Here is a 17,573-nt window from a genome sequence, read left to right on the forward strand (position 1 = left end):
CACCTTTTTGCACCAAAGAGGTCTCAAGAATTCTTTCTTGGCCATTGGATTTGACCCCTAATGTTCTTTCCTACATAGTCCCACCTCACGGAACTTTCCCATCCTCCCACCTTGAGAGTGGACTTCCACTTTAATTAGGTGTTTGGTGCTTGCTACATCCCTGCTGACTGTCTTAATTCAAGCACGGATCAGATCCCTGAATGAATCTTCTCCTGGAGGATCCAGGAACTGAGACCTCCATTCACACAATGCAGACTCAGGGGTAACAGCTTCAAATGATGCATGAGTGCCACCAATTGGCACCTACTGCCTCAGAATGATGGGGGGGGGGCTCTCCCATCCTCTACACTGTGCAGGCATTTGGGGACAGGCACTAACTCCCCAGGCCCGGAGGGCCCCAGTGCCCAAGGTCTGCAGAAGGACTACGTGCTGGGCATGTGCGGCTGTGCAGACCAGTGTCAGGAGGGATCTAGAACTGGCAAGGGTCTTGGAGTCCTGATCACAGGATTCAGCTCTTGCAGGACCAAGTTTGTGCCTAATCGGAAGCTCTACTCGGCACAAGTGGGCATGGTCCCCCTGAAGGCCGAGATGGAGGAAATGGTAGCACCTTGCCTGCATCAGCCCAGCCCCCTGGCTAGGGTCTCCTTCACTGAGAGACTTGCTTACTGGTCAGCCCAGGCCACTATCAGGCAGTCAGTCCAAACGGGGACTGGTAGTCCCCAGTCCCCAGTTTAAAGCTGCCACCTCAGGAAGATTCGGGGGGCATCGGGCACTGTCCCCTCTGGAGGCTATGCAGCTTTGGGGGACCAGCCTGAGCCTAACAGGCCCCAAGAGCCAAAGGCCAGCTGACAGAGTACATACTGCACATGCGTGGGAGACACAGGTTAGGGGAGCCTGGAATCTGAACCAGGGCATCCGTAGGGACAGGCTGAGTTCTAGTAGTGAGCTACTGGGGGACCAGGACACAGCCTAATTCCAAGTGCTAGTCTGCACAAATGTGCCAGTTCTTCCCCGTGAAGACACACCTAGAGGAATCTGGACTGCCTGTCAGGCAAGGCAGTGCAGGATGGGTTGAGATTCCGTCCAGTAAGAGAGACCCAAGAGCCTTGATTATGGTAGCCCGGGACCCCATCAGGCAGCCACTCTAAGTGGGGAGTGACTGAGCCAGTTTGAAGCTGCCACCTCAGAAAGAGTTTTGAGGAGTGAGCTCTGTCCACCCCGAGAACGCTGCAGGTTCAGGGGACCTGACTAAGCCCAACGGGCCTGGTAAACCGGGGTAGCCCAACGCTGCTGGCCGACAGTGTAGACACTCTCAGCACACACTACTTGTCTCTCCTGGTTTAGCATCCCATATCCTCTCCTGTCTTTACCTGCTAGACCTAACTGGCTATCACCTGCATGACTCCATACTTACTGTCTGCATCATAGTACGCATACATCTTCGATTTCTTTCCTTTTATTCTTTTCCTTTCCTTTCCTTCCTCTTCCTTCCTTCCTTCATTCCTCTTTCTTATCTTCATTCTTTCCTTCTTCCTTCCTTTTTTCTTTCATTTTCTTTCTTTCTTTCCTTTCTTTCTTTCTTTCTTTCTTTCTTTCTTTCTTTCTTTCTTTCTTTCTGTCTGTCTCTCTCTTTCCCTCCCTTCTCTCTCTCCTACCTCACACCCACGCCCCTTCCTTCCTCAGCAGTCATTCATGAGGAAATGTCTCCCTTTATATTCATGCTCCGCAGTCAAGACTTTTAGGACCCATGTCCCACCCACCCAAGGGCTCCCTTCTCTAGCTGGGCCCTCGCCACTATACAAGGGTATGCAGTATAAAATGTCCATTTTCCTGTGAAAACTTTTCTTGTTGAGATTTTAATTTTTTTGTGGTTTTTTGTTTTGTTTTGTTTTGTTTTTTCAGTGAGGGAAAGGCTTGTTGCCTTAGCCACCAATGTGGACAGCAGAGATTGACTACTCCTGTTGCTGTCAGCCCTGTTAACACCACTGAGGACAGAATCAGCCCCAAGTCTCCAGCCCCCACCCCACCCCCACCAGGTCTCATTGAGGGGACAGTCCTGGAGGCTCAGCATGGGCCCTGCCTGTCACAGCAGCTCACTGCCTCATGGGCTTCCACAGCAGAACGCAGAGATCTCACTGCTGTTTCTCACGGCCTAGAGAATGGTAGGAAAGATCTATATCTTCTTTCCCTATCCGTCTTATGTCCTAATGCAGTTATTCCAGGACCTGGAGTAAAGATCCCTTCAAATACAAAACGTGGTAAGACTCGACTTCCTTGGAAACAGATCTCCACTTCCTTGGAAATTGATCTTCAATGTACTGAAGAGAGAAAGAGACGCTTACACCAGACGCGTCAGCGGGAAATGACCCAGAGACACCCTGTTAGGTAAGGACACACATCATCCAGATCTGAGGGCCAAGAGGGGCATTCAAAAGCCTCCAGAATAAACTGCAGTGCATGCACAAATGTTCCTTCTCATTAAGGGACATGCACACTTCCTTGGTCTCAAAATCTAAGTCACGACAACATTAATTAAGTTACATCTACAAGTTACAAAATGATGGCATAATATTTATTATACATTACATATTGTATATACTTATGTTTATATATGATTGCTTTACATTTTAAGCATATGTACATTTCTACTTTTACTTTTAATATTTTAAACTTCAAAATTTTTCTTTAAACATTCTAGGCTTCTGTTTTTTGTCAGTTTGGCATTACACATCATCCACTTGGGAGACAACAGTAAGAAGCATTTTATTTATACTCCCTTTTTATTGTATATTTATTGTTTAGTCATCATCAGTCTCATACTTTCAATGTTTTCAAAAGGTTATCAAGGAGAGAAACATAAGGGTAACAGAGAAGAAATCAACAATGCTACAGCACAGAAGCTCCAGCAGAAAACACTCAACTGGATGCTGAATAATTTTGGAGAGGGGAATGGAAGCATGGATGGCTGGCGGCCCCAGGATTCAAGTCCCTACCTCAGGGCTTTCCAAGGTGGTAAGTCGCCTTGTCCCCCGAAAAGCTTTGTGGTCATCTCCGTCACTGGCCTCCCAGTTTAGGATCGGAGAACAACTTGGAATACATTAAGGATAAAATGAAAGCCCCAACAGAGCTCATTTTATCATCTTCACATGATGATATACTATAAAGTGAAAAGTATGTCCGAGTGAGGTGCTCCTCTGCTGTGAAAACAAGTTGTGCCCTTTCATCGGTATGAGGTTGCATTTGCTCAGGTCTAGAGGAGTGTGATTTAAAGATATTCAAGCAACTATTGCACCCGAAGTGAAAAGCGGACCCTTGATTGGCTTATTGCAGACTCTCAGGCTCCAGACCCCAGGTCTCTGGCTTGGGGGGGGGGGGGTGGTGGTGTCATGTTCCTCTGGCAGGGACAAGGGGTTGGGAGGGTTTTCTGTAGTCCTCAAAACCTGTGGGTGGTCCCTGCCCTGAAGGCCTGGTTTTAATCACTGTCCAGGAAAGTCACAGCCTGACTTTAACATATGAATGGAAGGAAGAGAGAAAATCTGACTTGCAGGGTCCTTGAGCCAGATCCTGACCCTCCAGGACCCCTGGCAGTTTGTTTTGAATCCTTAAATTAACAAGTAGGGTTTACCTGAGCAAACACACATGGGCAGGGAGGTAAACTTTAGGGCCTCTCCGGGGAGGCTCATGAGGCCCTCTCGGGGGGAGTCTCCCGCGAAGGGCCAGGAGGCAGCCGGCGCCAACACCCAGAGGTCCCCCCAACAGGCGCGCCCCCGCCGCTGCGCTGCTGCAGGAATGGCGGCACCTGCGTCCTGGGCAGCTTCTGCGTATGCCCCGCCCACTTCACCGGCCGTTATTGCGAGCACGACCAGAGGCAGAGGTGCGCGCCTGCGGGAGCGGGCTGAGAGTTGGCCGGGGGGAGAAGGGGCGCTTGACCTTGTGGAGGGGAGCGGGCGCGGCGGGGGGCGCCGGGGTAGAGGTTGGGGGAGGAGAGTGGATGGGCGCAGGCGCTGAGCACGCGCGGGGCGGGGCGGGGCGTGGAGGGGAGCGGACACGAAGGGCGGGGGGCCGGGCGGGGCGATCCCGCCGATGGTGCCTCTCTGTCCGCTCAGGGAATGCGGCGCCCTGATGCACGGAGCCTGGACCCTCCACCGCTGCCGCCTTTGCAGGTGTGTGTTCGCAGCTCTGCACTGTCTCCCCCAGCAGACGCCCGGCAGCTGCGGTAAGAGGATCGCGTCCTGAGCACACAGTCCCCGCACGCCGGGCATTGCTCCTTGGTACCTTCCAATCCGCAGAGATGTAGCTATGCCAGGCGACACAGAAATGAGAAGCTGGGTTGATTGATCACTTAGGAAAGTCACACTGGTTGTGAATCACATAGCATGTTATCATTATTATTTAGAGTGATTCCTAAGTTTACTCTGCCCCGATTGCTGGGTTTAAATGTGTTTTCCAAACAGTGGCCTTTGAGTGAGCAGACTTTGGGGAGCACAGCAGCTGGTAAGCAGAGCCAGCCTGGCAGAGAGGTTGCCCACTCAATCTCCAGTGACACCACGCCAACACCGTCTCCTTAACTTTGAAATGAGGAGGGCACTGGAGCAGGACAGGGACAGGCGTGGATGGCCAGGCGCCGCCCTTTAGAGCCAACCAGGCAGTGCTCCCAGAGAAGGAAGGCACCTTGTAACCACCCTCAGACCTGCCAGGCATAGGAAAAGCCAGGAGGGTGTGGAGAACACATGGGGTGAACACTCATTTGTGAGAATTCTGAGCAGGGAGCAAACTCAAGGCACATGTTTCCCTTGTTAAACTCAGGAACATGAATTTCCTGGGTCAGAAAACAGACTTAGGAAAAGGAAGCACAGTCTTTCCATCCCACATCCTGCACCCTTTCCCCTCTTCAGCATGCTCTGCCTGGACTCCAGTGAGAAGCACAGTGAATGAAGGCACATCCCTTCAGCCTCTTCATCAGCCCTGGGGGCCTTGGCTGTGCAGTGAGCAGTCAAAGCTCCCAGACCCCCTTTTCTGTTCCTCCGTCCACCTTCTTCGACCCTGGCCAAATCCCACAGTTGAAGGGGATGTACTTCCTGATATCACAGCCCTTCAACAGCACCCCCCACCCCTTTGTCCACTGTCAGGACTGCAGGGGAGGGGCACCACTACTGGGGGTGGACCCTCCAATCCAGCCTCCTGCCCCTGCCTTCCTGGTGGGCCCAGTAGTGGAGGAGCGCACTTAATGACTGCTCAGCTTCCAGCCCACCTTCCTGCCCCTCCCTCCCTGTGCTGCAACCTTGGGGAGGATGAGCTGTCAAGAGATGCTAAATGAAGGTACAGCCCATCAACCCCCCCTTCCTGCCCCTCCCTTCTCATGCAGCTGTGCGTGGTGTGGCCAGTGCCAGTAGGGAGAGAGAGATGATAGTACAGCATTGCACGATGTTGCGGGTTGTCCTCCCTGTCTCCTGCCCACCGGGTTTCCCAAAGCACCCTGCTCCTTCTGTTTGCCGGGCTTATGCCCCTGATTCACTGGCTGCTCCTTTTGTGGCTCAGAAGAAGAAGGACACAAGTTAGGGAACAGGCATCGGGATGGCAAGTGGCACCTGTGTGGTCCTACAGGTGAAGTCATTTCCTACATGCCCTTGGCGCTCCCAGCAGGAATGTGGGGCCGGGGCTAGCTGTGGGCATTTGCAGTCTCCTGTGCAAGGCCAGCTTGGGTTCAGAAGCAACAGGGCAGGGACCAGATTCCAGACCCTCTGCTTACTGTTTTCTATCCTTGGAGACCTCCAAGGCTGGGACTGCTGTCTGCCAAGGACTGGGACAGTGGCTCCTCCATGTGACTTCTGCTCATCACAGCTAAACAAAATAGTCATGTTTCACAGTAATTTGTCAGGTGCCGAGAGGACAGGAGCACTTTTGTACTGTTGGACCTTCCTTCCTCAGGGCGGATGACCCTGCTGGCTTGCTGACGGAGGTTATGATGACAGGAGGGATGGTGATGAGAATGATGATGGCTCTCAGTATAGTTCAGGCCCTGTCTCCACCTTATCCCGTTTGATTCTCTTAAGCCCATGAAATAGGTATTATCGTACTTTTTATATTTGAGGAAACCGAGGCTTAGAGGAGTTAACGCCTACCGCTAATAAACAGGATCTGATGTTTCTTTAAGAGATAATCACAAAAGGCTAATTGTCAAATTGAGAAATAATACATTTTATAACATTTAATTATTTAAAAATACTGCCAAGGAACATACCATAGCATATTGATATAATTAATATTATTCTATGAATAGTAAGAATATTACTCTGAATAAAATGGCTACCATTTATGCTCTACATGAGGACATCCCTGAAGTACATCAAACACTTTTTTTAATTGCGATATAATCTACATATAACAGCATATTAGTTTCAGGTGTATAACATAATGACTCGGCATTTCTGTACGTTGTGAAATGATCACCACACTAAGTCTAGTTAATATCCATCACCTTCCATAGTTATGGTTTTCTTTCTCGTGATGAGAACTTTTAAGATCTACAATCTTACTAACTTTCAAATATAGATTTATTAACTTTAGTCAACATGCTGTACATTACATCCCCATGAGTTATTTATTTTGAAACTGGAAATTTGTACCTTTTGATCTTGGATCTTCACCCACTTTGCCCACCTACCAACCCTCACCTTCGGCAGTCACCAAACTTCTTGTATCTGTGAGTTGTGTTGTTTTTACTTAAGATTCCAGATGTGAAGCTTATGGTATTTGTCTTTCTCTGTTCCATCTATTTAATTTAGCAGAACGCCCTCAAGGTCCATCCGTGTTGTCACAAATGGCAAGATTTCCTTCTTTTATGTGGCTGACAAATATTCCATTGTGTGTGTTTGTGTTATCTATCATATATTTTCTTTTATCCACACTTATGTCACATTCATTTTATTTATATCATATATGTTCTTTGTCCATTCATCCATCAGTGTTCACTTAGGTTGCTTCCATGTTTTGGCTATTGTAAAAAATATGCAGTGAACACAAAGGTGCATATATATTTTTGAGTTAGTATGTTTATTTCCTTTGGATAAATGCCCAGAGAGGGAATTGCTGGATCATGCGGAGTTCTATTAATAATTTTTTGAAAACCCCCGTACCTGTTTCCAGAGTGGCTGCACCAGTTTACATTCCCACCAACGGTGCATAAGGTTCAGAATGTGAATCTCAACTACTGTGCCATTTCTGTACTCTTCCTATAGGAATAATTATCAATACAAACTAAAGATATTTTTGATAGTGTTATTTTGAATATTGAAAATAGGGCCATATTCTAAATCTATAGGTGTTGTAAATCCTTTAACGGGGTGTTATGAGGATTTTGAAGAACATATGGAAGATAGAATGGAAAATTATGTTCATAATATAAGGAAAAGAGGTGAATCAAGGATACCTGTGAATGGGTGAGTCGCCAGTAGATAACATCATACTACAAAATCATGACCCACCAGCACCTCCAGGGACCTGAAGGCCATGGGACCTCCTAAGGTCCTTCTTGACCTGATGCTCTGTGGGTCCAAGAATGACAGGCTTTCTCAATGCCAAATAGAATGTCTTTTCAAGGGCATGGTTTTCCATTCTGATTCAGAAGAACGCTATTAGTTTCTCAACCTGCCCTCTACCCTCTCACAGAGATGTTGAAGGATAAACTGAATGCCAAATAATCTTGTTTGTTGCTGTGAGCTATTTTGTCATTTTCCTGTTACATGTTGTAAATGGTGTTTTGTGAATAATATTCTCAATAAATATTGAACGGATTGTCTTTGACCAGTTAGTTCCAAATACAGCTCCAAAGAAGAAACACCATATAAGCCCTTACCTATTATTAGATTGCTTTCAAAAGAAACCATTTTGAGTATTCTAAACGATATGCTTGAGGCAGGCAACTCTCATTACCTCTACTATTTTCTTCATTTACATTTGTTAATTTTGCATTTAAAGAGACAGTGTAGGATAATAGAAAAAGCATTGGAAAAATCCCTCCAAAATACTTGTTCAAATCCCCCAAAATACTTGTTATAATCCTTATGATTTTGATGAAAGGTTGAATAACTTGCTTGTGTTTCAGTCTCTTCAACTGCAAAATTAGAGCTGAATATTTACCCCATTGATTTGTTAAGATGAAAAGGACTTCACCTGTTATATATGATGCACAAAATAATTATTATTTTATTCTCATCCCCATTAGCAGTGTTCAAGTCAATATAGTGAGGTTTCAAAAATTATTTCATAATCTAACATTATATGCAAGTTTCCTGAAATGTGTTTTATAGTTTGTGAACAATATCCACTAATTGAGGGGCATTAAGTTAATTATGGTTAAAAAAAAAAAAACAACAAACAAAAAACAGGCTTCCAGCAGACAGGAAGCTTAGTGTTGAGCCAGGCCAAAAACTCATTATACCATGGGGTGGTTAGCCCCCCAAAATTAAGTACTTCATTAGCTTCAAGAACCAGTTTAGTGTTCCAAAATTTAGAGTCTAAGTACTGACAGGGTGAAGTAGCAAACTCAAGTGCCTTCAGAGGTAAACAGGGAATGTGAATGTCAGGTTGGGGTCAGCTCAAGCCTCACCTCATGCTTCCAACTCAGTTTTAAAAACGGTATGTCTGACACCAACCAACCCAAACAAGGAAACAACCATCATAGGGCCAGAACCAGCCTATTCGGCCTATGGGAGAGGTGGCCCTCCAGGGTCATGGCCCCAGCCAGCAACAACATGCTGTGTGGGAGAGAGAGAGACCCTTTGTCCTGCCCTCCAGGGACAGTCTCCCACGCTAGGTGCCATTGCAATGGGTAAGATTCTCTGGGTGTCATGGCAGGAGAGGAAGGCGTCTGGCTCCCAGAGGTATCTGCAAATTGGAGAGTTTTAGGAATGCTGGTTCTGGACCCCACGTTGAAATATGGCGTTCTCCTCATTCAGGGTGGTCTTCATCCTTTTATCTGTTTTAATTTCCCACTCCCCTCCAGTAAAAATACTTGAGTATGTTCCGCATTCAGTGGTGTGAGACAGTGGTCATGCAGAGCAGGTGCAGACTTAATTTTACTTACATCTTCTTTCTCACATTTGCACAGGACTAATACACACGATAAAAATCTGTGCTGTGTTTGACCAAGTCTAAAAAAGGCCTTTTGATAAGGATGTGATACAAATCCTAGGTCACAGTAAGTCATCCCCTGGAGGCAGAGTTTCCTTTTTGGTAGGAGGTGAGTTAATGGCCATAGAACAATTGATTCAGTAGATTCTAAGAAGTACAGTAAATATTGTAAGGCTTAGTTTTACATTTTCTATAAATGTATAGTGGAAGTTCTAATATTGTCTCTCTGAGCTCAGTGGGTGACCATGGGCCTCCCGAGAGGGACACCATATGGCACTCACAGTCCCAATTTGTGGACCCCCGCGGGCAAGGCTGACTTGGTCTAACCAAAGCTGACTAAAGCAGGATCCTGTGAGTTTCTATCCAAGAAATGACTGCCAGCAGGGCCTTAATCCTTTCCTGTGGGCAGCCTGTTTCCTTCCACCACGGAGAGTCAACACTGAAGCTCAGTATGGGCTGACCCCTTTCTCACCTGGATTATTTTTTCAGACCTGGAAGATTTTGTCGCCGCACGCTCCAGTGGACTGAGTGCACAACGCATGCTGAGTGTTCTCTTCCTTCTTCCGTGCTTGTTCTTCCAAAGCCTCCTCAGGGAAGAGGGAGACTGCTGACCAGACCCTAGAGGACCGAACCCCCAGTTCCACATCGGCAGAGCCTTGGCATCCCCGCGCAGCCTGAGCTAGCATGGTCCTCTCTGGGAAAGCCGGGACTTGGGCAGCCTCTCATTTTCTGCGTTGTAGGGAATAGGTTTGTCTCATCTCCTATCAACTGACGCATTCGATGAATATTTTCATTGTTTAATAAATATTTCCGTGGAAGACTGTCTCGCTTCCCTAAGCCTTATTTGAAGGTCTGTGACTTAGACACCATGAGTAAACACTTGTGCTGGGGCCTATTCAACCCTAAATTCTCTGATGATTTCAGAGTAAACTGAGCACATGGCCCCTCGCAGATGACAACTCTTCCTCGAGCACCCCTTCATCCCCTCCACACACATAGATGCACCATGGCTGTGGCAACACGTCATGTCGCGCATTTGGGCACTGTTTGTCTCCCGCATCACTCTCTGAGTCCTCGGGAGGTAAACACGGGCCCACATGGGCTGTGCTCCGGGTCAAGCAGAGCTGCAGCTTCAGAAAAGCTTCATGGATAAGGAAGGCAAGAGAGGGGAGGGAGGGTGGGAAGGAGGGAGCCAAGACCTGAGTCTGACAGCCAGTCAGCCCACCTCCTTTTCTGCAGCTTCCTCTACTAACCAGTGCCCTTGTGACACCCTTTTCAGGGCAATTAGCACTTACTGGGATTATCACCATCTCCTTAAAAGGAGAAGATTGTACACAGCAGAGCCCATTCTCAAGGCAAGGCAGAGGGAGAATTAGCACAAAGAGGTTACAGCCTCAGGCTCTAGGCTAGCCCTCCAATCTTGGAGTCCAGCCATCTACTAGCCCACCAGGCAAGCACAGCTTCCTTGCAGTAGGCCAGCCACCGAGTCTTGTTCCAGACTCAAACTTGTCCATGCACGTGATGCGCCTTGCTCTTTGTTCCCAAAGCTGCCTTGCTCTGTTGGATCTGGGAACTGTATATATGTAGTGACTGGGGAAGGAGAGGGATACATGAGCGGAAGCTAATGGGCTTCTTGAAGCCTTGGGTGGGGGGAGCTTTAAAACAACCCAAAGGTATGTATTCTTCCAAACAATGCAGTGCCATCCAGGATCTGCTACGCTGGCGTGCATCAGATAATTTCAAGACAGGTGTTACCATCTGGTCTCCATCAGGGTTCTATGATTAATGTGCAAACGGGTGTAGAGAGTGGAAAAAGCAGGGTTAATGATCAATCATACATGGTGCTGTGAGAGGAGCATAAACCATAAGTAAGGAACATAGCCAACAACCACATGAAGCTGGGTTAATAATTAACTCATACAACTCTAGGACTGCTTATGCTTTCAAGACAGTCTAGGAAGCAAGCATCCAGCCTCAGTCTGAACCCCAAGGTGAAATCAATATGAATTTGCAAAAAATAAAGGGACTGAAGGCCCATCTTCCTATCAGTTGCACCGTACTCGGGAGTCAGGCGCTTCTAAGCTGGATCTGCCAATGATATTTCTCTGATAATTTTCACAGCCCTGTTTGGACAGTTCCCACAATGAGAAATCGGAGTGAAAACAAGAAGAATATTACCAATTATTCAGGTAAACAAATAAGAATAAAATGGGAGCAAGGAAAGGACTCGGGAATAGATAATACGGCCTGCATTGAAATATTGATTGATCAAGATATTGGTATTTTATAAGGCTTATGCAATTTCATTTAAAATGTTCCCAGCCGAACTCAACGGAAAGGCCATCCCATGACATCATATTGCCCATGTGATGACGTAACGCCGCACGTACGGGAGTACTTTTGGGGACAGAAAGGTGCCCTGCCCCCAGACAGTTACCACAGTGCTCAACTGTCAAATGCTGCACTGCAGGGGGAGTTTTGACTCCCCCTGGATGAGAGAACACTACACCTCGAGGGGAACAGAGTGCTCGCTGTGAGCTCTGGAACGGAAGTCCCGCTGAGTTCCCCCAGGCTGCTACCGCAGTGCTACACGTAGCGTGCACACATGTGGAAGTACACATATCTCCAGTCATCGGTTGACAGATCCTTAGGTTGTCTTCCTTTCTTCACCATTTTGAGTAATGCCGCGGTGATCAAGGGATTGCAGGTATCTCTTCAAGTCTCTGTTTTTATTTCCTTCACATATATACCCAGAAGTGGAATTGCTAGATCATGAGGTAGTTACATTTTTAATTTTTTGAGGAACTTCATCTGTTTTCCACGATGGTTGTACTGTCAGTGTACAAGTGTTCCCCTTTGTTCACATCCTCATAAATACTCATTAGCTCTTGTCTTTGGTATAAGAGCCATCCTAACAGGTTGCATATGTCATTGTGGTTTTGATTTATATTTCCCTGATGAGTAGAGACATTGAGTCCCCCTATTCAGATACCCGTAGACCATTTCATGTCTTCTTGGGGAGAAAGTCAGGTCAGGTCAGTAAAGGGTTGATTTGGACTATGGTTCCTGAAAAAGTAATTACTAACATTGTGAGACATAAATATTTCTAGGCAATTGTGATTTTTGACAGCAAGGTTGTCTTTAAATGGTTTCCAGTGCATTCTGAGCTGTACCTTCTATATCAGCCCAATTATTCTAGAAACAAACAAGTGATGAACTTTGAAAACTTCTCCTCAGAACTCGATGAATATGTTTATACTATGTGTAGAATATTTACCAAATGCTTTTTACACTTTTATACCAATAGGAAGTATGCTGAAAAACATAGGCAGACAAAAGGACACATTGTCTTACTTTCCAAGGCTGCACTTAGGAAATTGAACTGAGAGGATTGTGCCACATTTGAGAGGCTATAATTGTGGTCCAAAGCAAAAGCAAAATGTGTTAATTATTAGTAGGAATATGTAAGATGTAAACACTCATTTACCTTTTAAGTAGAAAATGGATCCTTTTAATAGAATAATTCCTGACTATAAATAAGAAACCCAAATTAACCATTTTTATCTATATCATCTATCTATCATCATCTATCTATCATCTACCTCCCTCCCTCCCTCTCTCCCTAAGAAAACTTTACCCACCAAACTCAGAAAAGAACATAAACTATCATCCAGTAGTTGTGAAAAGTAAGCCACCAGCTTCTTCATGGCACATGGAGAATTTGAGGATAAAAGGTATTTTCCCTGTAAATAGCTCCCCAGGGGTCCAGAGAGATCATTAAAAAGCTGACACTTCCCAGGACACAAAAAAGGACCCAGGGCTCGTGGTTGGAAATGTCACATAAATGTGTCACCTGTCTTATCTCCACCCTGCCATTGAGGAAAGCACACAGAGACAGCCTTCCTAGGCCAGGATCTCAGCGCTGCCCCATCCCAGGGATGAGCCTTCTCACAGCCCTGCTTTTGCTCACCATGACAGCTGATGCGGGGCCCTCCTTTGGAGACAGCACTTACAAGCTCTCTCCACTGTGGACTGTTTATAGAAGTGATTCTCTCCTTGCCACTTTCCCGTCTCACTCAGACTACCCTGGCACAGTCTAGAAAAGTAGGATCTGTTTCCACAAGGCCATGTGGGCTCTTGCTAAGGGAGGCCCTGAGGACACTGAGAGAAGGAACAGGGAGAGCCACAAGGGGTGATACCAGTCACGGGGTGTCAATGTCCTGACCTTTCAGAGCCTTTAACCCACTTCTGCATTAGAGTTTACTGCAGAGTCAAAGCGAATGCCTGCCGGGCCAGGAGCCCTCTTGTACCTTCGGCCACATCACAGTCCCTCCACCCCAGCCTGGAAGTAATTGATTTCTTGGCTGGGAGCATTAAGTGGAGCTCTGAATGTATGTCCAATGCTTGAGGTCTGCAAAAGCCAGCCTGGCACAAGTCGCTTTGTATCACACGGGCAATAGGCCCTGTGACTGACCTTTCCACTGAATTTATCTTTGAATCCTTATCATTAAGTTCTATAAGCTTTATAGGCACAGGCTTTGTCATTTCACCTGGACCCTCTGCCTTTGGAAAGGAAAACAAGGAGTGGTGTCTCCCCCAGTTAGAACGGCTGGGCCCCCGCACTGATCCCCTGTACAGCAACTGGATCCCGACTAGACGTTATGAAAGTCTGTCATCACAGCGATGGCTGAGTCCCCAGCAGTGACTCCTGGCAAGCTGGATGGGAGCATGCTTGGAAATGTCTGCAGTACTTCCGCTGGTGCGTAGACACTGGCATGCAAGCAAAGGTTCCATAACCAGCTCTCCAGAAAGAAAAGGATCTTTAAAAAAATGTGGTGCTACTTTTAATATTTACTTTATGTAGTTACAAATATATCATACATTCGAAGAGGACATATCTCTCAATTTATTGATAGTAAGGTAGATTCAGCTTGTTATATATAACATATAGATAGCTCAGAATTTATACATCATAATAATAGCAACATATATAATATTCTGTTGTAAATCCCATGTAGCCAATAAACTGTTGTTTCATCTTTACCCAATTTTGCATCAGAATACAACCTATGGTTGGGATTCAATCATAATTTCACAAATGGTGCTGCATCGTAATTCACTCTTTCTGCGATGAAAGTATTGTCATTACATCTGATATGCGATCTACTGAGAAACGATTTCTAATGCTCATACAAATGAAGTTAATGAACTGAAACCTCTTTGAACTCTGGTACTACCTGTAGAGAATTTCACCGCTTGTTGACATGAGTGACTCCTTTGCTGTTTTAAAATATACCTGGGTTTAGTTTTAGTCGAGTCTGGTGAGACATAGAGGCACAGAAAAGACTGTTATGAAGGAAGAAGTTTATACGTGCAGATCCTTAGAAATAGGAGGCACGGAACACCACACAGAGCCACATGGGGAAGCACCAGGCTCATTCAGGAGACTGGGCTACAAGGGAAGATAGCAAACCTTGGTCGTCATTCTGAGTAGATAATAAGCATAAAATGAGACAAATTGTGGTTTGATTTTTCCTTTCAGATCATGTATATGTATGAAATACGTTGCATCTGAATGGACTTTGTGTGCCCTGTCAGGGTATCTTCCTCCACAAAACAAAATCTGAGCCTGCTGGATTGAAAAATGTCACTTACGCCAGAAACTCCTAGAAATCCATCATCTCCAGAGTATAGTTTCCATGCCATCCACAGGGAGGCTCTAAGGATTAAGAGTCACTACCTGGTGGGCTCCATGGGTGAATGAAGCACTCAGAGCCTAGGGCTGAACCTTATGAGGAAAAAGACTTCTGAGGGCAGAAGGAAGATACTAGGCGCGTGAGACCATGGGACAGATGAAGGGGCTAAGTTTTCCAGATCAGAGACTCGGTAGAGTATCACCACCTGAGCCCGGCCATGACTGGCTGACCTCCCTTCCCTGGTATTGGTGCTCCTCTGAGCGGGGATGAGGCCAGATATGAGGCTGCGGCTGGCATGAGCACCACCTGGGGGTCTCCCTACAAGACTGCAGTAGGACTTCCTTCTCTTCTTTGTCTTCTCCAACTACCTGTGTGCCAGGACAGGTACTATCTTCCATGACTTTTGCAATTTCACCAACAGAAGTGGGCGAGAGGCAGAAAAGCGAAGTCAGGCCTCCAAAGATTGCCCCAGAAACGCATACACATGGAAAGGCAGCTTCAAGGGCTAGGGCAGTTGCTGTAGCACGTTCTAGGACAGTGGGAGTGGGGAGGGCACGGGCTTCAGTGCGGGGCAAGGCCCGCAGAGATGGCGGCAGAGCCTAGAGCTCAGCTGGTCCTTGCTGCTCTCTTTATGGCCTGGGGGACATCTTTTGGAGTTTTTCTACAAGGGTGTTGGAATTCTCAGGCCCAGACTTTCCCCCGTGTATCTTCCCACTCACAGCGTCGGGATCCTGGCCATGGACAAGCCCTGCAAGGGCAGCAACCATGCCATCCTCATTGCTGTTTCTCAGCCCTGGCAATGTCAGGGGAATACACTCCTGGACTGGGATCTGGTTCGGGTGTGAAAAGGATCCCTTTGGAACTGGCTCAGGCCTGTGGGCCCCAGATGAAGCAGGTGCCTGCCCAGCCTCTCAGCAAGGGTGGGCTCCTGAAGACAGTGAAGGGTCTTCCTGCTTTGATTGTGTGTATCCAGGCTCTGTGGGACCCTGCTCTTCACCCCTGTTGCAAGTGGGCCATCTCCGGGGAACTCTTCTTTTTTTTTTTTTTTTAAAGATTTTATTTATTTATTTGAGAGAGAGAGAATGAGAGATAGAGAGCACGAGAGGGAAGAGGGTCAGAGGGAGAGGCAGACTCCCCGCTGAGCAGGGAGCCCGATGTGGGACTCCATCCTGGGACTTCAGGATCATGACCTGAGCCGAAGGCAGTTGCTTAACGAACTGAGCCACCCAGGCGCCCTGTGGGGAACTCTTCTAGGACCTGAATGTCAACCTTCCTCTTTCAGTGTCCCCAGGGCCCCTGTGTATGTGCCCAAGCCAGTGAACCCCTTTGCAAGGAAACCGTGGCATGCTCCTCATCACTGGAACTCTAGAGCTGCACTACCCAGCATGGTAGCCTCAGCCCAATGGGCCTGCTGCTGTATCAGTGAGCCCTGTTTCAAATGTGCATCCACTCCGGGCGCCAGTGGCCAGCATGTTGGACGGTGCAGAGAGAAGAGCTCCCCCCTTGCGGATGCTGTCCTGGGTGGTGGTTGTGAGTCCAGCACAAGGTTCAGAAATGGAGAGTAGCAACCTCCATGTGATTTACCTCCTCTTTCGGTCTTTTTGATGCTCTTTCTTAGTCAGGAGCTCCTTTTGTAGCTCTTTCCCATTTCCTCTTTCAGGACTCTCACCCTGAAGGACCTGGTCTCATCCAGGTAGCTGAGGTCACTGGGTCTTCAGTGTCCATAAAATCCCTCTGCAGCCCCTCTCACGCACTTTCCTAGCCCTGCCCTGGGTTCTGAATGCCAAGCTGCGCCCTAATGTGCTGAGCAAGCCTGAATGCCAAGGTAGCGGGGCTGGGAGGCAGGAGAGCTGGGCGGCCCCTGCTGGAGCGGCCGCAGGAATGCTGGCTCTTCCCTGGGCACTCCCTGCACAGGAACTTTCCTGCCTTGGGTGGCTCAGGACATGCGTGATTGTTTGCTTCCTTCCAGCACTCCATTTCGTTCCAGCAGGCATCTGCTTCCAGAAATTCTCTTGTCATGGACTCCGGAGAAGGGACTGAGTACAAGGTCATGCTCAAATAGAGGAAATGGGCGTGTGGAACAGGTGCACAGATGATGCAGGGAAGGCAGATAAGTTCACATATACTTTGTTGCTTTCCTATGTGTTTATTACCACTGCCTGAGAATTTTTTTTAACTGAAAGGCACAGGCAAGGTTTGGTGGTTGTGCTAGAAAGAAAAAGTCTTATTAGGGCACAAGGGAAGCCATCCAGGAAGCTGCCCACTTTTGAGGTGCAGATCTCATGACAGGACTGTCTTGAGTGGAGGTGTGGGGAGAGAGAAAGGGTCACCTTTCCCCTCTTGTTCCGTGAGACCTGAGACAACGGGGTCCTCCCTCGGCCCAGGTCTGTGGGGCTCGGACTGTTCCTCCCTGGAGACCTGGAGTCTTCCCCTTCCCTTTGCATGATTTCCCTGTGCAGGGCACCTGACCCCGAAAGCTGCCCTGCCTGTCACCCAGGTGAAATGGCTCTGTGTGCTGACAGATCACAACCTCCGCATAGAGCAGCAAACAGACCTCAGTACCCTGGGCGTCTGACCCCTGGGCATTCTAGGGGTCAAGGTCATCTTCCCAGGGCCCCAGACACACCCACACACCCACCCTGCTGAGCCCCTCTTCCATCCATCGCTGTGACCCCTGTGGACTCCTGCTTCTGCTACAGATTCTGTCCCGGCTCATCGCAGCCCTCAGTCTGGGCCTCCAACGGG

The 17,573-nt window shown here is 47.6% G+C and overlaps 1 protein-coding gene across 1 annotated transcript; it reads left to right on the forward strand.

The window, feature by feature from the left end:
* The first annotated feature begins 2,362 nt into the window (after positions 1–2,362).
* On the forward strand, positions 2,363–9,743 carry LOC114204140 (cryptic protein-like). The gene is made up of 6 exons (XM_088020825.1): positions 2,363–2,385; positions 2,699–2,751; positions 2,839–3,012; positions 3,760–3,874; positions 4,107–4,216; positions 9,622–9,743. The coding sequence occupies exons 1-6, from the start codon at positions 2,363–2,365 to the stop codon at positions 9,741–9,743; spliced, it is 597 nt and encodes a 198-aa protein (XP_087876951.1).
* The last annotated feature ends 7,830 nt before the right edge of the window (positions 9,744–17,573 follow it).

The sequence above is a fragment of the Eumetopias jubatus genome, unplaced genomic scaffold (genome assembly GCF_037043125.1).
Source record: "Eumetopias jubatus isolate StellerSeaLion01/CBP00866 unplaced genomic scaffold, mEumJub1_p1.0 scaffold_203, whole genome shotgun sequence".
Classification (NCBI taxonomy): Eukaryota; Metazoa; Chordata; class Mammalia; order Carnivora; family Otariidae; genus Eumetopias; species Eumetopias jubatus.